Source organism: Numenius arquata, chromosome 11 (genome assembly GCF_964106895.1).
Source record: "Numenius arquata chromosome 11, bNumArq3.hap1.1, whole genome shotgun sequence".
Lineage (NCBI taxonomy): Eukaryota > Metazoa > Chordata > Aves > Charadriiformes > Scolopacidae > Numenius > Numenius arquata.
The window spans coordinates 37,810,385-37,833,680 of NC_133586.1; the positions used below are offsets into that span (position 1 = coordinate 37,810,385).

At 50.8% G+C, this 23,296-nt stretch overlaps 1 protein-coding gene across 1 annotated transcript in view; it reads right to left on the minus strand.

Annotated features, from left to right (window-relative positions):
• LARP1 (La ribonucleoprotein 1, translational regulator) overlaps positions 1–23,296 on the minus strand; it is a 42,563-nt gene that overhangs the window by 15,652 nt on the left and 3,615 nt on the right. The window contains exon 2 of the mRNA XM_074155404.1: positions 10,084–10,110. Within this exon, the coding sequence (XP_074011505.1) occupies positions 10,084–10,110 (27 nt within the window). The remainder of the gene's footprint in view (positions 1–10,083; positions 10,111–23,296) is intronic.

Sequence of the window (23,296 nt, forward strand, 5' to 3'; positions counted from 1 at the left end):
AGGGCAACAGTAGCTCCACAGCTACGTATGCTGTAGGACCACTGTGCTCAGCCTAGGAGACATACTTACTACTGTACCTAGGCAAATCAAACCCAATGCCCGATGGCCTGGTTCCCTGCTTTTTCTTACATCCAATGCAGCTTTTAATGGATTTTTAGAGAAGGCAGAAGGTGTGGAATAAATTTGCAGGGCTGAGCACAAAAATACCTGCACCTCCAGCAAGAAAGCTGTAGTACCTGCTCCTGGTGCACCACTCATGTGGAGTGCGGACTAGGGCTCAGAGCACCCCAGCAGCAGCGGGGACAGCCTTGGAGGGCAGCCCAGACTCCCAGCAGAATGTACAGTCTTCGGCTCCGGCACACACTCCGTCCCTGACACAGCACAGCCCTCCTTCCCTGGCAGCCGAGTCAACAGAAAGGAGCTGGCCGGCCCCCTAGCTGCTTCAGCCCACAACCTGGCACCCTGGAGAAACTGCTGATGAAGGCGGTTTTGAAGCCAAGAGCCTGGACTTTGTGCTGGAGGGGCTGAGGCAGGGTCTCATGCTCCATGTCGCAGGTCCTGCTGGGTCTGGAAGAGCTGAACTGGTATCCCCAGTTTCCCCGGAGCCCTGGTAGGAGCCTGAGGGCACCATGGAGGACAGCTGGCCATGCACCCAGTGGTCCAATGGGATCCACTTCACCACTCAACAGTCTCCAAACGATCCTCCCTCCTCCCCAGACTCCATGGGATGGCACTAGTGCACGTGAGGACCACATCCCACACCCAGTGCTAGAGGACAGCCATGCCAGCAATACTTCTTCGAGGTCTCCAGGTGAGGAAGAGCAAGTGCAGTTGGACAAGAGTGAGCTGAGCCCCGAGCAGGCTGGGGGTCTGGGCAGGTTGCAAGCGAGAGGGGGAATAGTGCCCCAGCCAAAACAACAAGGCAAGGAAAAGGTATGGCATTAACCTCCTGAGAAACCAAAGGACACCCAGGTACAACAAATTCTAAGAAGAGTAAAGATAGAAACCATTAGACAGCTTACACCTAAGAGGACTAGTAGTTGCTCGCACTATTTGTACATACACACTCATCATCCAGGCACCAAAAAATCAGCCCAGAGAATAGTGGTTTCCCCTAGAGGTAGCTAGTTCCTTCAGAGTCTTTACAGGAGGGCAAGAGAGTCCCTCCCGGGGTCTGAAGCACAAGATAGATGTGGTGGGACAGCACAAACCTGCAAGGCAATTCCCATAAGAAGGAGCATGCAGGCAGCCAGCCGAAGCCAAGCCTGCCAGGACCCCACCATGGCTGCAAGAATCCCCTTGCTGGTCCCAAAGGAGACTTAGGGATTAAACAGAAGGTGTGCCAATGTGGGAAACTCGGGGCACCAACTCTGCCTTTTTCCTTCTTCTACATCTCAAGCAAGCTCTCTCCCAGGGTGTCCTGATCCACACAGCAGCAGGGGCAGGACATTGATTTAGAGGCTCTCCTGTGGCACCCATCACTGCCTATGCATTCAAACTCCACAACTTCGGAGTTTGAGTCTGACTGAGCCATCAGAGGACACAGCTGGTAAGCTGTGCGCCCACCAACACCATGCCTTCTCCAGAGATGTTTGCAGGATCAGTCCTGCAGGCCAGATTGTGACCCAAGCCAACAACAGCCTTCCCCCTCCCACCAGCAGCCTGCCAGCTGTGGACGGTGTTGAAGGTTTTTCTTGTTGAGAGCCTGTCCCACGGACAGTCCCCCTGAAGTTACAGGCAGAGAAAGCCGAGGCACAGGCAAACGCTTTCTGCCCATCACCCAGGGTTGCTGCACCCATTTCTCCACCAGCAAGACAGCAGTGGTGGACAACACATCCTTACTGTAATGGAGCTGGGAAGTACGGGCAGACAGGAATGCTCAGCAGAGGGGACCTTGGCCTCCCCAGGGAGCGATTTGGTAGCACCTCTCTGTGCAGAGAGGTGCAGATACCCCCAGAGACCCAGCAGCACCTTCCACCTCTGCCTGCCGTGGGAGCTGCTCCCAGCACTGGCCTCAGCCATGTCAGAGCTAATGCCTGACTGAGATGGGTAACACTTGCCCCCGCAGCTCTGTGCACAAGCAGAAAAGTCCGGGATTTATAGCACTGACTGCATGACATGTTCATGTTTTGCTGAAGACATCATAAGGTACAGAAAACCAGCAAGGGTCAGGGCAAACTGGGCGTGTAGACTGCACCTCCTCCAGGTATGCAACGTTCCACAGCTCTACCTCCCACCAAATCAGGGTTGTAGCCAGAGGTACATGCACAGAGGAGAAAGTCAAGGGAGCACTGGGATGGAATTCTCTAACAGCTTTAAATAAGACACTATCACAAGGACATCTTTCAGCATAAAGGAGCCTGTGTCTCCACAACAGGGGCTGCCACCCGCTCCTGGGGACTGTGGAGAACAACAGTCAGCCCCCACCACTTGCAGCACAGAGTCTTGTGGCTCCCAACTGGCAGCACAGCACCCGGCCTTGTCTACGAAGGGAAGAGGAATATTTGCAACACCTCTGCAATATCAGAAGTTTCTTACAGGTCCAAGAAAAATTGCTGTAGGATGGGCAAGGCCAGGACCAACCAGAAGACCTTAAGCTGCATGGCTGAGCGGGATTCAGGCTTGTAAAGCACGTGGGAAGCCTGTTCAGCAGGAGCAAGAGACAAGCTGCAGGCACCATGGCTCCAAGCCTTCCAAGCAATTTTCTGCAGCTCCTCAGCAGACAGCTCCACCTGACAAGCCCTACTGTAACAGCAAAGGAAGCAGGGAGCTGCCTACACTTCTCTGCAATGTAAGCTCTGCAACTGCTGCAAAGATCACTCGCTAAAAATAACTTCAAAAAGGGCATCTGACAGCTCCGCAGAGAGCAGGAGAACACTCCCACCTGGGTGTCCCAGGCAGGCTCCATGAGCTCGGGCGTTTGCCCTGGGAAAGTAGAGGGAGAGGCCAGGGGTACAGGCAGGATCGATATGGGGTGAGGGGCAGTGTGGGCACCCGAGTTGCATTCCCAGCCCTCACTTCCCTCGGCTGATACTCCTAAGACAGCCCTGGAGCAGGGGGAGGTAAAGCAGCTCAAGACACTTGCAGAGCCCGTCTATCTGCTGACAGCACCCTGCGGGCAGCACAGAGACCTTCAGAGCAAGCAGGGGCACCTGTTTTAACAGCCTTGGTCTCAGGGAGCTGATAAACACTATTGCTTTTTAAATGCACATAACTGTTACAAGCTCTACAGACACATGTTATCTGCAGGGTCTGACTTTTATTTCCAGGGCAGATGAGGGGAAGGAAGGGTCTGCACTTACAAGGATGCATAACCCTCCTCCTGTAGCCTCCCTGTCCAAGACACAAACCCTTCAACTCGTGGCCAAGCTACACTCTGGAAGGAGTGGGTTAAGAAATACCAACAGGCATTTCTAATGTTAACAGCAAGAGTGAGAGCACCACAGATTCTTCCTGGCACAGACAGCTACTATTAAAGGTAGCAAGTGAACTCTCTCTTAAGGGCAAGTGACATCTTTCCACCACCTTTTCAAGCAACACTCTTCCCCGAAGAGGACTTCTAGGAAACTTCTGACACACGATCCATGCTCATGTGCTGATCCCCGAGATGCCAGGCTCAAGTAAAAGACGGCAGCACAGGAACCCCCCCAGTTTTCTAAGAAAAAATGAGCCATAAACTAAGGGGTCTCTGCTGGAAAAGCTCCCACACCCCAGGAAACATTGCACTGGGAGGCAGCCCCTGCGGGAGAAGCACCTCCAGCACCAGTGCCTGACCCAGCTTGTCTGGTGCAGACAAGTCTCCGGCCGTCAGCTCATTTAACCGGCAATTCCTCTGCCATCACGGAAAAGAGAAGAGCCTCCAAGGACACGCGCAAATACTATCTATCAGATTAAACGGTTCAGGGAGAGGCCGGAAAAGCCAGCAGCAATCCCGGGCAAACACCGCATCAGTCCACCATGGGCGGGCTGGGGCCCCTGAGAAAAGGCACAAGCTGCTCCAGCTGGTGCTCAGGACATGGAGGCACAGCAAGGACACCTCGGCACAGGGAGAGGAGGGCACCCGAGGCGAGGCTGAGGGGCCAGGGGACACGCAGGCAGACCAAATCGTGGAGGAGCCAGAGGGTCAGGCTCTCCTCCAAGCTGGCTCGGAGACCAGCTGATAGTTCATGACCTACAAAAAAAAAAAAAACCACAGCGGTGGGGGAGAGGGATGGCTGAGATGAGCGGGAGCTACAGGAGAGCAAGGACAGACACACAAGGCATGGACAGACACACAAGGCATGGCAGCATTCATGACTCCTTATAAAACACAGCAAAAAAAATAAAGCCAACCCACTCACCTTTGGGGGCAACTGATTTGCAAATTAAAGGGGGTGTCTACCCTCCAGGAGGGACCAGGAGCAGTTTCCTCTGCTCCTGCTTACCTCTGCTGCACCGCTCTGCCTGTTCTGCCAGGCTCTAATGAAAAGCTAGTTAACAGTTAATTATTACCCATTCAGACACACGATCCCCTACTCTGACCGACTGCCGGCCGGGAGGGATAAGACAGTCACGTGATGCAAAAATCCTGGCCTTATGAAAGCATGGGCAACTATATTTAGTTGGAAAAACGATGACCTAGCGAGCCCGTCCCTCCCTGGCCCCCCTTTAGAGAAGCCGACCTGCCACCTCCACGGATCCTACCTCCACAGTACCTGGGAAGTCCCTCATCCAGCCAGGAGGTGTTACACGGAGACGGGATGCCCGGCACAGGAGCGAGCCCAGTGTGGATGCACATGCACAGGCTGTCCCGGGATTGAGGGGACAGATCAGTAAGCAGCCTGGGCTGGGGGGACCTTCCCTCCCCATCCTTGGTGCTGTGCAGCAGGTCACCTTGTTAGCGGCGAAAGCTGATAAGCACCAAGAGCAACAAACAGGGCCCAGCCCAAGGTCCTGGACCTTATCTTAAAAACAGGAGGCACATTGGGAACGTGACCAGTGTGACCAGTGCAGGGGTGGCATTCAGCAGTGACGCTCCAGCTGCTGTCCTCTGCTCACCCAGAGCTGGCAATGGTCGAAGCTGGTGACAGGAGGTGCCTCGCCTAGATCAGCCCACCCCTCTCTCTCCACTGGTGAACGAAGACAGACATGGCCATGCTGAGAACAGAGAGGGAGCAAGGCAGCTGTACAGTGGTCACACATGCGTGCTGCCAGCACAGACAGAAGGTCCCTGAAAAAAAAAAGGTGTGCGGCAACAAAAGCCGAGAGCATCACCCGCTCCCCCTCCCAACACAGTGGGAGAGCTTCAAAGGGGAAGGAAAAAAAGAAAAGCCTGAGGACCAGACATCATTAATCTCTTGTCATCAGCGGAGGGGTGCTCTCCGCCCGCATCCCGCTGCAGCCGATGAGACAGCACAACCAGCAGCGCCTGTAGCGCCAGCAAGAAGAGGTCACCGCGTCGCTGTCGAGCCCAGGGCATCACACTGATGCGATCCCTTTAATGGCCGTCAGCCTCTTCTCCAGCTGCATCTGGTGACTTGGAAGCTGACAAAACCCTTCCTGGGAAGCATCTGGTACATCTCACTGTAAATAGTTAACAACGAAGAGACAGGAATTGAGAGCCAAGCGCATGCCGCGAGACCCTCCAGCTCCACGCGTTCGCACTGTCTAGGAGAGGACTGCGCGGCTTCCACCATCCGCGCCAGCAGAGCCCGGCGAGGGGTCGTACAAGGCAAAGGTGTAAACTCTGCAAAACATGCCTCTGGAAAACCGATCATCCCAAGGAAGAGTGCCAGAGACCGGGTTTCTAGAAAGGAGACTGTGATGTAATTTAAATGACATCATTCTTCGTTCTTCCCTGCTGCGATTCCTGTATCTGGCTTTGGCTACTTTTGCAGAGGGATCTCTGCAGGACCAGTGTGTCCCCGACTAGACCTCACCCTTGAAGCCAGCACCAGGTCAGCTGCAAACCTGCCTCCCCAGCAATGTATAACAAAACGAGACAGAGCAGCAGCTCAGCTTGTGTGGCCAAGGAAGACAAAGCCACCACCAAGCAGAAATCCATCCCCGTATCTCCTGGGACAGGGGAAAGCAATAGCGATTCAGTGGTAGGATCAGGTGCAGCAAATATTCCCAGGAATTTAGAGGCAGGGTGTCTCCAGAAATGAACTGAAGAAATCCTACAGTCGTGTAACCACCTGGGTTAAGCTAAACACAGGTATGGGGGCTTCCTCCTGTTGGCAAATCCAGAGCATTAAAACTGTGACAACAAGGCAGCCAAATATCCATGCAGTCTTTGAGAGCAGGCAGAAAGGCTCCTTTTTTGCTAATGAGGGATTACTGTACTTCAGCCAGGCTGATTCCAGGGCACACTCTCCAAGCACAAGACACAACCTCTTCACTTATACCCCCAACCCTAAGCCAGATCCAGTGAAATTCAAGATTTTTCTAAATAACTTTGATAAAATAAATGCTGCCAACTTCCTTCCTGAGTGCACAATCAGGTGGATCCTGCTGCATAAACCATTCTCTCCAGTCCAGGTAATTCCGGTGCTACAGGTGGCTGCCTCCCCTGCCTCAATACACAGCATAAAAACACCCTAATTGAAGTGAGCCTTCCCAAAGGAGTCAGGAACACCCAGCTACAAGAACACAACACAGCATTTTCTCTCCTCAAGATCTCTCTCCCCTCCTTTCCTTTATAAAGGATTAAAACCCACTTCCTTGCAGTGGGAGCATCACCCACATCTCTTCACGGAAAACTTCACGTTTAATTCAAAGTGGCATTTACAACTCAAGAAAAACATCTCAGCCACTGCTGACAATTCTCCAAAATGATCAGCCCAGGGTGCAGCAGAACATTAAATAAAGTCATCAGCAGTAGCAAGACAAAGGCAGAGCATCACTTGCTGCTGTGTTTAACACCAGCGCATCCACAGCTGCACCCTGCAGTCAACTCCGGTGTTACAGATGCCCAGAGAAAAGCAATTAAATCGCCCAGAGGCAGCCCCTTAAGAGGTGAGACTAGAACGGCTGGGATCCTCCACCACTGCGAGGAGGAGGGCTGGCGGCAGTGTAGGATGCCAGAAGGGCACAGGAACAGCAGATGAAGCTCACAGGAGATCTGTTTAAAGCAAACGGAAATATTTCCTTAAACAGCAGGCAGCAAGCTTCACACCACCCCATGTGGCAGTAAGTCCTGGGAGGTGGACACTATCCGCAGCCTCACAGAGGGGTTAGGTGCTCACAGCCAACATGTCCACAGAGATCCATGTGGAGATGTGCCCTCATAGGCCTTCCCCTTCCTCCAGGGGAATGGAGAGTCCATCCCTCTGCTCTGCTACCACACCGCGAAGCCCAGCCCCATGTCTCTCAAGGATGAAGTCTCTCAGCTTTCCACCTGAACTCCAGATCACAAGGTTTGAAGTGGCTTCTTCTGAAAAGCACCCTACAGCTGCCAAATCCTATTCGCTGGATGTAGGAGAGGACCGAGGAACTGTTGTGCTAGACAGAAGTAAAGTCAGTCACCTCTCGGGGAGCAGCTTTATTTCCAAACGCTGTTAGGTAACTGGGATGCAAACACTGCTGCCCTTCCACCTCCATAGCGCTTGCACGTGACACCAGGCTGAGGGCAGAACGCCTCCAGCATCCACACAGTAACAAGCAGGAACATGCTTTGGGGCACGCTACAGCTACTGTGCCTACAAAATGGCTGATTTTTTGGCTCAGGCTCCCCACCTATGCAAGTCCCAACTCTGTTATGGAAACTCAGCATCCTCTGTCAATGCTAACTGCTTCCTTGGGCGGAAGAACAACGGGCTTCTCATCAAGAGGGGAAACCAGCCATACGGACCCACCTGGCTTTACAAGACCAACCTTAAAAAATAGGCAGACACAGACACAGGTGTCCTGGTGATTTGCAGTAACAGACTTGAGCAAATTAAATGACTGAACAACAACCACCTCAGCAAGGAAAGGGAGGCAAGGGAGTCAAACCCAACAGCCTCAGGAGTGCACACCAACTCTGATGTTAGTAGCCAGCGGGGCTACCCTGCCTTTGCCTCCTGCCTTCACACTTCACTGTGTTTTGAGATATTATGGCTTCCAGATAAGCTTAGTGCATGGGAAGAAAAAGCATGGCACCAGCTTTAATGCTTTTCTGGAAAAGGCAAGAGAAAGCGTCCAGCGTAGCTACCATTAAGAGGAATCCTGTTGAAGCTTTCACTTATCTCCTTACAAACATACAATTGTAAGAAAAAGCCCAAGCTCTGTAGGTGATGTTTTCTGCAACGCTAGCGACATGTAACGTGCACTTACTGAAACGCTATCTGCCACGGACACACGCTCCTGCCCCACCCTGGAGGCAGCTGTGAAGGTCCCCAACCAGCTGGGGAGCAGAGGATGGAGTTGTGCCAACCAAAAGACATCTCCAAGTCCGCACCAGACAGACAAAACCCAACACTCAATGAAGGCAGATCTTCAGCAGGGTGGAGAAAAGCCTCTAACAAACTCAACACATGGGAATACACCTTTGCTCCTTCAGCCTTAGTATTTCACTCTCACGCATGTTCTGAAAACAAGAAAATCATGAAAGGCTTACAAATGTGTTGGGTATAGAGGCATCTTCTGCAATGCTCCAGCGGATCTAGTTATATACCACAGCCTTGTTAGCTGGCTGAAGCTCTGGAAACACACACACATTCATGACTTCCAGCCCTCTGTTCAGTTCATGAAGTCAAATTACACCGTCTCCAATGTTACACCACAGCGCTCAAAACCGGTGAGTTATTTTTTACCGCAAACAGCTTTAAGACAATAGAGCTGATTTCCAGACTTCCAAATGCTCATCACACAACGCCTCCACGATTGGCAGCGATTTATCCTCACACTATCACACAAACTGGGGAAATGCGATCCCACGTAAAGCCCAAGATGCCAGCAGGAAGTCAACATAGTCATGTGTCTGAGGTCGCACAAGGCCAAGCCAGGCACTGACCCCCATTCCCAGTGCCTTTGCTACAGGATGTCTTCACAAGGCACTAAAGCTCTGAGACAACAGGATCTTGCCCAGAGAAGCTGTGGATACCCCGTCCCTGGAAATGTTCAAGACCAGGCTGGATGGGGCTTTGAGCAACCTGGTCTAGTGAGAGGTGTCCCTGCACAGGGCAGGGGGGTTGGAACTAGATAATCTTTAAGGTCTCTTCCAACCCAAACCATTCTATGATTCTATGATCTTACTGACTGGCCTTGGCGTCACTGGGTAAAACACAAACCTTGCCTTCAGTCTTGGTATTTCAACAAGATCAAAGAGCTCCTGGCAGTTTAGGAGAGGCAAGAATTGAGATAATCAACACCCGCTTTTGAAAACTACATCCTCTTCCTGCTTCGGGACCTACACCCAGAGTAGCCTCCCCTCCCTCCCTGGGACCCCAATCTGTTCCTGCAGGGTCCCTCCTGGCGAGGCTGCAAGCACCACTGGGGCCAGGAAGTCTTCACGGGTCTTGCACCAATGGCAACGCAGTGCGTGTCTCGGTTGTCATTAACAGCGATGCTCAGCAGCAATACAGACTAAACAAGCCAAGGGGGAAGTCGGCATGTTTTCAAAGTATTGTAAATTCAAATATACATCTTCAGGGCCATGGACACACCAAGATGTATACAACTAACATACAGAGTGACAGCAGCAGTTCTGAGTTGACACGTCAATGTTTTCAGTTATGTGTGATCATCAAGTCCTACAAGTTCCTGAACTCTTTCACCTTGGACACCCAGATCTGCCGTGCCACAACATACCGGAGGAAAGTAATCTTCCAGCAGTTGTAGTCATCACTACATGAAAATATAAACCATGCCACTGTGGTGCAGGAATGGCAAATATTAGAGGGGTTTTTTGTTTGGTTGGGGTTTTTTTTTGAGGTTTTTTTTGGGGGGCTGGGTTTTTGGAGATTTGTTTGTTTGTTTTGTTTTTTAAATTAATGTCTGTCTGTTGCATATGCCTGTACCAGTCTTCTAAATCTGGTTAGCGCTGACTCTTCAGAAAGAGAAGTGCAGGGGAGGCATGGGAGAGGGAGGTCTGAAGAACTTAATTTTTTAATTAATACATACCAGACTGGCCGTCAGTTGGAAATATATCTGTAAAACAAACAAACAAAAAAAAAAAAAAAAGAAAAAATTAGCATTGCTTGCAGCTGGAGTGCGAATCACATTTAAAAGGTCCCTCTCTTGATTTGTTTGCTTTAACTAAACAGAGGAAGTATTTTCTTAGTATCCCAAGTTAAACATCAATCCAGCTTGGAACCCAGCTCAATTCAACCACTTGTTGCGAGAAAGATTTTGAAGGAGTCTGTGTTTACCTGAATATATTGCTCTCACAAATAACCTTCTACCCCTCACCATTGTCTATTAGAAGCCAGTGTAAAAAGCTTGCGAGATGTACAAAGCTCCACACGATGAGCTACTTGGTGTCACCTCCACACTCCCCCTGGCCAGCATTATCAAATAGAAACCCGCACAGAGAACATCTAACATGGTGACCAGCTAGGGAGCACAGGTGGCAGCCAAAGCAAAAAGCAAAATGAGCATTTCCCCAATGGTTCTTGGTTTTCATAACTGTAGAGGACATCAACAGCTGTGCCTGGCTCCAACACAGTACCTACTCCAGAAAATGGGCAGCAAGACGCATACACCCATCACCCAAATGGGTGCCTGGTCCCATGGAATAGCATGCACGACCCTGTGAGAACGCCTTTGCCTTCCTCTTTGCATCTCAGGTGGCTCTGCCAGCAAGCACAGCCCACTGTCCAGAGCTGCTGGAGGGCTTCAGATCCCAAAACACATTACTCAACCTTCCCACCCCAAAAGCTCTTTCCAGTTACAGGTACAGGCCCTTCTCCTGATGGACCCTATTTATTACTGGAGGAAGACATTCACTGGGAAGGATCAGATGAAAAAATTGTTCTTTTGAGGAGCACACAGGACAGAACATGTGGAAAATCCTGTTGATAAAGGCTCCCCGAGAAACTATGAAAACAGCACTTTCGAGAGTGCGATACACTGTTTTCTTCAAGGAACTTGGAAGAGAGGGAAGGGAGGCAAGCCAAGGTCCTCCTAGGACAGGGGCAGGCCCTTGGCTCCTGCTTATCAGCTGCCCAAAACACACATTCAGCTGAAAAGTCACAAAAGTTGCAGCAAGGACTACCCCTTGGAAAGGGCAATGCTCTCTGGCCCGGGCTCAACCAATGTAGAAACAGCAAAAACACACCTCTGATGAAGAGCTCCTATTTCTCTACCTTTGAAGAGTGCCCCGTGTTCAAGGCATCCTCAGGCAGGGATGCTTTCATCCCACATCTGAGTGACAGAGGCAAATAGGAAAAAAAAAAATACTCAAAATTCTCTCTGACATTACACAGTTATGGTCTGTGGACACACTGAAGGTATTATCTCAGGGTAAAAAAAACCCAGCATATCCAGAAAATCCTCCAAGCACCAGTCTGGGTCCTTTGCAGATTGCATGTTCTACTGCAACCCTCCACCGGCACATCACCCAGGTGCATCTAAACATCCTATGTTTCCGTGATGGTTGCTGACAAGGTCAGGCTCCTACAACAGTGAGTAGAAACACCCTGGCCTGTAACGGCTATTACCAGAAGCCAAAATTTTAATAATAATACAATGGCTGAGAAAAGGAATTCCTTTGTGCCACCCAAGAACTACAAGCCTTGACAACCATTCCCCTTGCTATACCCCTGCCCAGTGCAGTTCCCCAGTGTGCACTCCTGTTTAGACCATCCAACCAACTCCCTCTCAAATGCACGCCGCAGCCTAACCAGCCACCGGCACAACCAGCCATCCACAAAAGGTCCAGGCTTCCTCCCCTTCCAGAAACCACAACTCCTTGATAGCAGATTTGCCACCACATTTACCAGAAAAGCAGTGGGAACTCCTCAGTGGCTTAGCTCAGCAGAAAGCAAGGATCACGGATGATGGCCAGGGGCAGATATTGCTCATGTTCACCTCGAGCGTTTGCCAGTGCAAATCCTGTTGAGGAAGGACACTTGCCTCCAGTCCTCGGCCCTCTTGACTGGGAGAGACTGAGCCTGTCCAACTCATGACACCCACAATTAACGCAGACTGGACTCTAAGCTCTCAAAAGCAGAGACACAGAGCACTGGGCTTACAGGCCAAGAACGAGCACAGAGCAATCAGTCTGCAGGACTTGCTCATCTGAAAAATAGGGTTGCTGGGAGGACACATATGAGGCAGGGCTGGTCAGGCACTGCCAGGCATGATGACCCTTTGGGACGCCTTCTTCCCTTGCAAGCACTAGTGACTAGATTAGAAATTAGCCTGCCAATTAAGGGCAGCACCTGCAGTGCCCAAGAGAAGTCTAAATCAGGCAGCACTTTCTTTTCCCAAGAAAGCCACGGTGGGGAAGGAGACAGAAACGCATGGCTGGCAGGGCAAAGATAAAGCCCTAGGGCTGCTCTCCAAGGAGCCCGTCTAGCGTACTGCAGGACAGGCTGCCTGGCCAGGTCAGCTCCCATCCCAATGCTCCCAAGGTTAAAAATCAAACAAAAAGGACCCAGCCACAGAGACCAAGCTGCGATATTGCTCAGCGAAGTCCCAACACAAAAAGCCAAAACCAGCAAGCCAGCCTCTCCGATTCCTCCCACTGCACACACCATTTTCCCACCTGCTTCCCCCGAAGGCACCCCAATGCTGGGTATCCCGACACAGGCCAGATGCTGCGGATAACGATGCTCTGCAGCAACTCCCCACCATCCGACTGGCCACCCCTGCCCCTGCCTGCGTGACACCTCCCACCCAAATCCAGACTGCTGATACAAAACAGCCCCCAGGCAGCCAAATGGAAAGGAGCAAGAAGTAACGATATCACGATGCAAGCACGGAAGACCCATGAAATTTGGACCCTGTGGTCTCACATTTCCTTCCCCTTCTTGCATGCAGACATTTTTGTTTAGTAGCATGAACCAAGAGCCAAAAAGAATTGGTGTCTAAACAGAGGGATTATAATCGCCCCAGGCGCCAGTGATCTCTCCTTCATTGTAGCGCCAGCCTCTGCCGAGCCAGGTGTTCCCCGAATTCTTTACCATCCTACTCAGCTCTGTACATTATCCATACAGCCTACATCATCTCAGCAGAAACCACGCTTCACGAGTCTCCCTGTTATCAGCAAAGCAGGGTGGAGGAAGGAATGAGGAGGAGGAGGTCAAGGCTGCGTGTTACAGCCGGCAGGATGTCGGGGCAGGCACGAAGCATCCCCTTCAGGACCATCACACAAGGGTGTAGACACCGTACAGAGGTGCTTGCTCTGAACACCAATACCCAGAGCTGCTGCACAAAAAGCTCAGGAGACATAACCAAATTGAGCGCAGCTGCCCTTATTTCAGGTGGTGCTGGATACAGAATCCCAGTTTTTACCCGATAGTATTTTTAAACACAGGAGGAGATCGTATGCTAAAATGGGGCATTTAAAGAAAAAAAGCTGATTCATCTACACACATACCCCCTTCCCCAGGGGCTACCTGGCCACTGCTGCTATTCAGGTATCTGGGACAGGTCCAGAAAGGCTACCCCATTTACGAGCCTGCATTTCCCCTCCACTGCTCCTCCGCTCACAGCAGAAGCACGCTACCAACCAGGCCCTCTACCAGCTACATTTCAGTGCCAAATCCAGCCACCCTCACAGGAAGCCTGCCTTCTCCCTGCTCAAGGGCTACTGCTGGGAAGGGACCCCCACCACCCGCTGCCTGTCCCCAGCCCTCTGCCACCAGTACCCGTCTTCTGCCACTGATGCTGCTTCTTCCCGGCAGGGCCGGGGCGGCAGCGGCTGAAAAGCAGCTCATTAGCCCTGACGCAAGAGAAATGCTGACTCGTTATTACAGCAACCCGCAGCCGTAACTGCCGAGAGGGGCAGCACGGTCGCAGGCTGAGCACCAGCGAGAACCAGCTCCCCGCTTCACCCCCCCAGTTACCCTTGTGCTCTCTAAACTGCGGGAAAAACCACCTCAGTGCGCTTTATGTCACACGCCAGTCACCAAAGCACACTGACTGGTACCACTGCACCGGTGTGTGCTCAGCGAGGGCTGCTCCGCTACGTGCGCGGGTACAAGCACACACGATGGCACGCTCCTCGGGCGCTCCCAGTGGGACACGGGGTTCATCCACCCTGCCACTGCCACAGGAAGACACCAGTTGATTTGTTTTGGCATTCGACCCATGAAGTTGTAACTAAATCATCCTCCACATTTTGCAGACAAAAGACCTGGATGTCAGCTTAAAAAAAAAAAAAAAAAATGACCTCTCCAAGGTCATGCAGGGACTCGGCAGCAGAGACGTGACCAGAACTTGGTCGTGATAGCTCCAAAGCCGCAGGGCTGTGCTGGCTGCCCGGGAGAGGGACGGGGAAGGGAAATGCTGGTGGATGGGAGGATCACTGAGGATCTCTCCTCCTAACCTGACCTGCTGCCCGGCGGGGACGATTCAGTTCTGCTCCTCTGGCTACGATGGCAATCCTCCCAGAGCAAACAGCACAAGCAGGGAAAAGGTCCAAAAGGTCCAAAGGACTATTACATAGTCCAGCGGCTGCTGCAAAGAGATCAGTGCCGCTTGAATCTCTTCTCCATCCCCAGGCAACATTTCAGCTCAAATCTCTATCACCTGCCTCCCCCTCGGAGGCCAAGGCAGTGCCTGCACAGGTTCCCAAGACAGTTACAGGCCTCTTCAAAGCAACGCTCAGCAGAGAAGGGGGCGAGGTCTGCTAGGAAAAAGCAGCAAAGCAAGAAACCCCAAACCCAAAGATTAGCATGGCCAATTAAGCCCCTCCTGAGATCTTGCTTGCTTCCTGCTCCCCTCCTTCGTTACCTGCCAAGCAGGCTTGGGAAGGGTCCGGCTCTCAGCCACCCAGATCTTTCCAACCCTCCCCAGGTCTGGGCAAACACTTCCCAAGCCTCTTAACAACGCTCGGCTACTGTAGTAAGAAGTATCTTTAGCCCCTGAAAGAGAGACTGAAGCATGAGACAGATGGATCAACCCTAACCTGATGTTGGTTAGATCCTAAGACACCAATAAGGTCTGTGCAAGAACAAGATAAAAAGCTACAGAAGCATTTACTGGCTCCCAAATCCATTTCTCTGCAAGGGTATCCAGACCACTAGACCCCGCTAAGTGGTATTCTGCTCTCCATCCAGAGCAGAGGCTTGGTTCCTTCTCAAATAACCCCATCACCTACACTGGTTGAAGAGCTGCAGCCAGTGTGAGCTCTGACATCCATTTCCCACAAACTATGTGGAAACAAATACTTGAAAGAGGTTTTCAGTCTATAAATGTCCATGGTTTTGGTGAAGCTCAGCTAGGGTGCCCCTGTTAAGTTCAGGCAGTTGAAAAGGGATGAAGACTTCCAGCGTCACCAAGCTGGAAGAGGAACACCCCTGGAAAAAAAAATCACCCACTCCAAAATCAGAGCATTATCTGTCCAAGACAGTTTCCTAGCTTTAACTTCACACCACACACTAAACTAAATTAGTACCTTAATGCTGATGCTTAGTCTCTTCTGGACAGAAGGGGAGCAGAGCTGACCAGCCAGGGCTGCGACTCCGGCTGAACACACGGTCACCAGTGGGACCAGCACCGTGCCCAGCAAAAGCACCTTTCAGGAATCCGCTTGGAAGAGGGTCCAGGTCTCTTCTCCAAGCACCAGAGATGCCAGCGGGGTTCTGGGGAATGCATCTGCTCAGCCTGACCAGAAAAATGAGAGCTCTCCAAACAGACAGTCCTGCAAATCCAACGCTCCTATACGCGCAGGCACACAAGGAATAACTGTAAGGTCACGGCTGTTTTTTCTCCCATCCACTTATCAGTGCTTGCACTGGAGAGAACAAACACTGGGTGTTCTCTCCCATTAACCCTTTCCCCCCCCCCATCTCCAAAACAGAGAAGCAGCAAAGCGCTGCCGCTCCAAGCGTGAGCCCTAACACTTCTATTCATTCACCCAACAAAAACCTGCAGAGAAAGTACAAGGCACATTAAAGGTGCTTGATTGCTGTTCCCATGAAGCAGCTGGTGTGACCCAGCTCCCCGCCTCACATCCTTTAATCACCAGTAAGCCCGAAGGGACACTGCTGGAAGTCTCCAGCCTTCCAGGAGACCAAGCCTACATGAATATGGGCCCAGTGATCACAGTCACCCTCTCCAAACTGTTCTTTGAGCTACTAGCTATTAAACAGGCAGTAAAATTTCAGGCATGATAAAGCAAAATTAACATGCCTCAGAGACTCTTGTTGAAATACAGGCATCATTTTGGTGAGGCCCTGAAGCCAACTGGATCCCATGTGGTGGTAACCAATAGAGGACAGGGTTTCCCTCTGACAGGGTTATCGCACGCTGCTCTACAACACACTTTTCTGTGTGTGCATCAAGGGCAGGCAGTCTCAGACGCCACAGCAAAGCTCTGCCTAAGGACAGCTCAATAAGGAGGGAGCAAGACAGATTCTTCTCCCTATGGAGAAGAACCCATTACTGTAGCCAGAAATCCAGCCTCTCTGTGAAAGAGGATCCTACTCTACTTCAAGAGCATCGGTATCATGGGCCTGCCCCGTAACATCAGGCAGGGATGCTATAAATCCCTGTGAAAAACACAGGAACAGAAAATTGCAAAGCTCTCTTCACCTTAGGGCTGCGGGCAGAGGGCCAAGCAGGGGGTCTGCAGGATACACAAGGCAGCACAGTGAAGACAACATAATTAAATCTCTTAACTGAATTAGAAATCATCAGACTCACAGTCTGAGATGCTCCCCCCCTCCGGTCCAAGCTATCTGGTTGGTTTTAATCAAACACACAGCTTTTCCAATCACCCTGCAAACTCCATCCTTGCTTGGTTCCACTTCTCTGCCGTTAATTAGATAACTCAGATTTCAGCTCCAACTGAAGAGGGTTGTCTGCCTGTAATCTGCCACGTCTCCTCCAAATCATCTTCACAGTTGTACTTACAGGTTTAATTTTACATTTTAAAAGGGTGGGTCAATTAGAGCAAATTCCTCCCTGCACAGCATGCAAATGTCACATCTGTCATTCTCAGATTTAAAAAAAAAAAAAAAAAAAGGAGGGGGGGGAGAGCTAGAAGAGTTCACCTGAGACTGGGAAGCTAAAAGAAAACAGTCCCTCTTTTGCTCAGCTCAGTGCAAGACCCTCTGCAGTGGCAGAGGATTTCTGAGCACTCAGAAGATGCATTAGATCATATTAGGTATTCCCCCGAGCTCTCAAGGTTTAGCTGGGAGTTGGGAAGTGAAATTTAATATGATTACAGCCAGCAAAATCTCATGCTTTGTCATCTGAGCACATGGCGGAGACACCTCCGTGATTCGCTTTTCTGTCTTGTTGGGTGGGATCTCGTGCACAAATATCCTATCACGTCTATTTCAGTCAGAGTTAAACCCCCTAACAACATTTTTGGGATGCATTTCTCCACATTTCAGTATCTGCTGCTACAGTCACATAGCTGCTCAGCACCATGCATACTGGTGTCATTCTTCACAGTCATTCTTCACACTTAATTCTTTGTTCTGGTTTTCTTTTTACTTGCCGCCTTGCGCAGCCCTGTAGCTGACTTGGCAACCTGAGCCCATCTGGAGGTACACGGGTAGAGCAAAGTGCTTCAGTCACTCCTTTAAATATCTTTTTTTTTTGTGCTAGATGAGGCCAAGAGCATTGTTATTTGTTATTATGGTCAAATCTTTATTTTCTGTAGGCTTGTTCTGTGAGGCTGGGAGAGCTGACGCAAAAAGATGTTCCTCCTGAGTTATGCTTTGAGACTCCTTAGAAGGGCTACAGCAGAGGTATAAAACTATTCTAGTGAAAATCCTAAGTGTCTTGCAGGAATAAACTCAGTGCTTCTTTTACAACATTTAATACAAAAAAAAAAAAAAAAAGGAAGATCTGACCTTGAAGAATCTGAAGGAATTAATTTCCTGTAGTTTGAAGTGAATGTTGGCTTATCAAACATTTGAGTGTTGCTTATTAACCGTAAGTTCTCACTTCCATCACTAGCTTCAGCATCTTGTAAACACACAAACCAGACAGTTTGGTAACTACCATTCGGTAAATTAATAATCATTCGTTTGCACCACTGACCAGAAGCTTTTCAAAAGCACAGTTTTAAAGGGAAAAAGAAGAAGAAGAAAAAAAAAAAAAGCAAAGTGAATGCAGTGTGAAGGCTGAATATGTATTACCAATAACGTGCTCAGAGACAGCGCAAAGTATTTAGCAACATACCCACCTCCCGGCAGCACCTCCGAGTCACCAGGCAGGTAAGACACCCATCTCCCCACACACCTTTTACTTTCCCATCAACAAAACTCTACTACCCTTTCCTCATTTTTGTGGCTTTTCCAATTTCATACTTGTTTCCCCACATATTCAGTCAGGAAAAAACTCACCTTTTTTCTCTCAGGGTTTCAGACTTCTTAAAGCCTAACTTAGCTAGCCCTGAAAACTCTCTGTTCCCTCCAAACACGCATCCGGCAGGCGAGTCAAAGAAGTCAAATGACTACCAGGAAAGGAGAAGCAGAGATAAGCAGCCCCCCGCGCCCTCCCTCTCGCCAGCGGATCCCTTCCAGCGCGGCCATGCCCTGCAGACTGCAGAGTCACTCTGCGGGAGCGCGGCACACGCCGCCGCTCAGCCGGAAAAACGTGCTCGGGATGGGCTCCGCTTCCTCCCACCGCCCCCCTGAGCCGGCGGGGCTGCACCCCCAGACCTGGGCTGGGAAGAGCAGAGCAGCGCTGGACTCCCACGGCCCCTCCGGCTGCACCAATGCCTTGTGGAAAGGACACGCAGCACATTTCCGACCCCCCACCCAGCTTTCCAGTCATGGTTTAACTCTGCCTCGTGTGTCAAGGACACGTGAGGTTCACGAACCCCATCCCTCCCCATAGCCCCCCTGGCTATCACTCTCATCATCACCAAGAGATCTCTGCAGAGCCTGCCAGAGACTAAACTAGTAGCGCTGTGGAGCACCAGAGATGCTTCTCCTCCACCACCTTCCTTGTGGGGCAGGGATGCCTCTCCTGGACCCCACCAGACATGCTGCTCCTCCACCACCTTCCTTGTGGGGCAGGGATGCCTCTCCTGGGCCCCCACCAGAGAAGCTTCTCCTCCACGACCTTCCTCGTGGGGCAGGGATGCTTCTCCCGGGCTCCCACCAGAGATGCTTCTTCTCCACCACCTTCCTTGTGGGGCAGGAATGCCTCTCCTGGGCCCCACTTTGGGGAGCAAGTCCGGAGTGGAAAGAGGCACCTGTAGGCACGTGGCCAGGTCACGGGCCAGCTCTGCCTGATAAAGCAGCAGGTCGCAGACCTGTTTGCAGCCACTTCAAGGGGTGCCCAGCAGGAAGCAAACGTGGCTCTCCAGGAGCGCAGGTCGGGGCAAGCTGCACCCGCCAGCACGTTGTGCATGCCATGCACACTCTGCAGGGAATCAGAATGCCATTTTCTAGATCAAAGAAAGGGTGTCTCTGTTACCTCTGAGTGCCACCAGAACCAGACTGAGCAGCACTGACAGACCTCAGTCACACCAAGAGCCACCTCCACTGGCCACTTCTAAAGCAAACGGAGGCTTCCATCTGATCCATCATGCCAGAGCACCCAACACAGCCAGGGCTACCACGGCCACCTTCCCACACACTGTCAGCCCCAAGCTATCTGCAGCAGAGATCTCCACCAATCCTTCCGACTTGTGACCATGTAAAGGAACAGGATGACTCAAAACCAAGAAAACAAAAATAAAATCACAACCGCTGCAGAGTACCAGAGCCCACCACGTGTTCCCGTACAGCGCTGCAACACACGAAGTGTTGAAGAAAGCTGCTGCTCCTAAGTCAGCTTTGCTCCAGAAGGACACTGAAGGTAAACCACTGATAATGCAGGTATTAGATCAGGCAGTCCACAGCCCTTCCTCCCTCTCTTTGCATATCACAGCAGAATATCCCCCAGCACACGTAGCTGTAATGCTGCACGGAGAGCTCTTGATCCAGGCAAAATCCATAGCGAGTATCACACCAAAGCTGGGCCAGATGACTTGCTAAGGATGGCTCCAGCAGCTCAGCCGACGCCAGCAGCCTGGTGCAATACTGAAACCAGCAGAGAGTCACAACACATCACACACCAATTTGCTCAGAAAAGGAAATCAATCCACCCAGGGCTGCCCACAGAAGCCCCCCAGACTGTAGCACAAACACAGGCTCTGACAGAGGAAAGTTCAGTTAGGAGGATCTTCTGGGAACCTGCAATTACAGGATGAGCCTTTGTTTAGAAACATGTTGACACTTGACTTGACCACCATTTCCACAACCCTTCCCAAAAAAAAACGTGCATCTTGCGCAGTATTAGAATTGCCAGCAGCAAACCTATTTTCACCAAATGCCTCGTGCCAGTTTTTACTCCACGGCTGCGGGACCTTCACGTGTGCATCCACCTCCCCTTTCAGCCAAGCAATCCAGACTGACCCTGACCCAGGACTCTCCCCACAAAGAAGTCTGGTAATTCATTTAACCAAGGCCAAATTCAGTTCCCATTTGTTCTGGTCACCAATTATTGTTGCCTAAATGCACAAGTAGCTGCTTTAAGTTCTCACAGCACTGCCTTAACTTCTTCAAAGCCTTTCTTTTACCTCTCCTCTGACCGGCTCAAGTCATGCAGGTGTATCATTTGCTACTAGATGTTCAGATTAGCCAGTTATTTCAGTGCAAGGAGAAAAGTCTCCCAATTCCACTCAGAGATCACTAACAAGGACCTGGACTTGCAGAATGAGTTTGGAACTGAAGCCCGGTCTCAAGCAAAGAATGGGACAAATGCAGAGCTGGCCATGCCAGAGACCACACATTCACCCAGAGCTCTATCCAACCCCAGGAGACGACCTCTTGCCCACGCAAAGCTGCACCAGGATGGCATTACTACCGTGAGAGAGCCCAGCAGGCATCACCAAGGTTGCACCATCTCTTTCCCTGAGCTCCCTGCACGCACAGCAAGCCAGGGATTTGACAGAGCCAGCAGCAGGGAGGCTTAAGCCCTTGGTAGGAAGTCAGCAAAGGCTCCAATGCCAAAATGACCAAAGGATAAATAACGTTTTAAAGACCATAATGTAAATGCATATTGTGGTTGGGAATGAACAAAGCTCACCACTCCCAACCGGACTTACGCTAAGAGCGGAGCAAAAAGCCTTTCTAGCTCTCCTATCGGCTACTTGCCAGATCTACAGTGAGGCCACCCTACCTCCATCTACCTGGTTCCTGATAAGGGAGCAGAGCTCCCCTCAGAGGTGCACCACGATCTGCTGGCAGTATTCAAGTGTATTTAAGTTTTCCTTAAGATGACTGTTTTGTTTTTTTTTTTTAAACCCTTGCTGTTTGCAGCTGTAGTAACTGCAAGGACTAAAACATTTAACCTGGTCTAGACAGCACGGCTTTCTACTAAAATGCCTGTTCCTTATTTAGCCAAACAAGCACTACCACTGAGGTGGTGTCGGAGATTCATTACTAAGTAGTTTCAAGCATGCAAAAAGCAACCAAACTCTATCCAAGTCAGCATTTGGCATTCCCCCGAGGATAATTTCACACTATTCAAGCACAGCTAAAGGATCAGGTGTCATAATCTGGAAGGGAGAGCAGAGCATTGCAGCCCCAGTGCCCCCATTCCCAGCCCCACTTTTTGCACTTGATTTCTCTTCACATCTGACCCAAGTCCTTCTGCTGCCCAACCCGATGATCCCAGATGGAATCCTGGTGGAAACCCTCATGGCACCACAGGCAATAAACAGCTTAAAAGAAGAGTTGCAAGGCCAAAGAGGTGGTTGGTGAGAATCCTCCAGCGATGCCTCGGACCCGGCAATCTGGAACCAGAGGTCGCAGCAGGAGCGAGCGTCGGAGCCCAGCAAATGGGGCCAGTGAGTCAGCTCTCGGGAGCTGCGCCGCATTCTCCAGCCTTCCTGAAACAAACAGTGCAGAACAGGGCAAAGGTCCAGCACAAAGCTGAAGGGCAAAGGTATGCAGGGGAGGGAAAACACCAAGCTTCACGTTTTTTTGGAGCGGTGAGTTCCAGTTACCCTCATCCTCCCCAACAAGACGGGAAGAGTTACTCAAACATGAATTGTGGGATCAGGACAAAACAGTATTTCAGAGAGCAAACTTGGGGCGGTCGGATGGGGGGGGAGGAGGATTCCTGCTGCGATAGCAGCTCTGTTGCAACAAACAGCCAGGAGAGCTCCACAATTACGTGCCACGACAGAGCAAGAATTGCCCAACACCACTTTGGAAATAGGTGTGCACAGCAGCACCGAGCTGGATGCCCAAGCAGGCAGATGCGCGCGCCTACTCTGAACGCAAAGAAGTGCCAAAGGTAAAATAAGCTTCCCATACACCTTATCTCCCATACTGGAGGCTGGTTTCAAGGAAAGCCCTATGGGGAGTTAGTCAGCGAGGGGTGAGAAGCTAATGAATCTTCCCCTGCCTCCTCCTCAGTACCGGTAGCCAACGCAGGCTCTGCTCGGGCATAAAGCAACACGGGCTCTCTCTGAACAATAGTCAGGTAACCTCTAGTGCTTGCTGCTGGCAACTAAGGTGTGCCTTCTGGAAAGTACTGCTTATCCACCCAGTGCGTCTGCCAAACGGCAAGCAAGACACTCTACTCAAGAAATTAAAACACCTCCCGCATCTCCACTAGGAAAAACACCGCTTTCTCCTGGCTGAGCGCTTGCAACGAGAATGAAAACCAGCATAAAAGTTAGCGCAGGTAGAGCTTGGGAATTGCAGTGCCAGTCATTAAGCCCTGAGTGCTCTTACTTCCAAGATGTAAAATGGCTTTAAAAATTAAGAAGTGCCAAGTGCCTTGATGCAACATTTCTTGAAATAAATCCAGCAGGTTTTCAAAATGGGGTGCTGTTAACACCTGTCTGCACCAACGCTTGCATCAGCACCAGCCCTGGTGCAGGGCACAGCAGAGGAGTACGACATGTTCCAGAAGGTCGAGCTGTCTCAACTGCAAGCCACACTTCTCCTCTATAGAAGAATTTGAGAAAATACTTTGAATTTGGTTTATAGCCAAAAGCGCAAAGCTGGTTTTCCCAGAAAATGTTTCCTTCGCTGCTGCAGACACACACACTACCATCACGCCTTCGCCAGTCAGGCTGCTGGCTGCATTTATTTACATGATAAGAAGAGAACGTACAATAACGAGGGGACAGTCACTCAGACATTGTTACCGGATCATTAGAGAGTAAAAATGAGGGATCATTACCAGCTCTGCCAGCGTC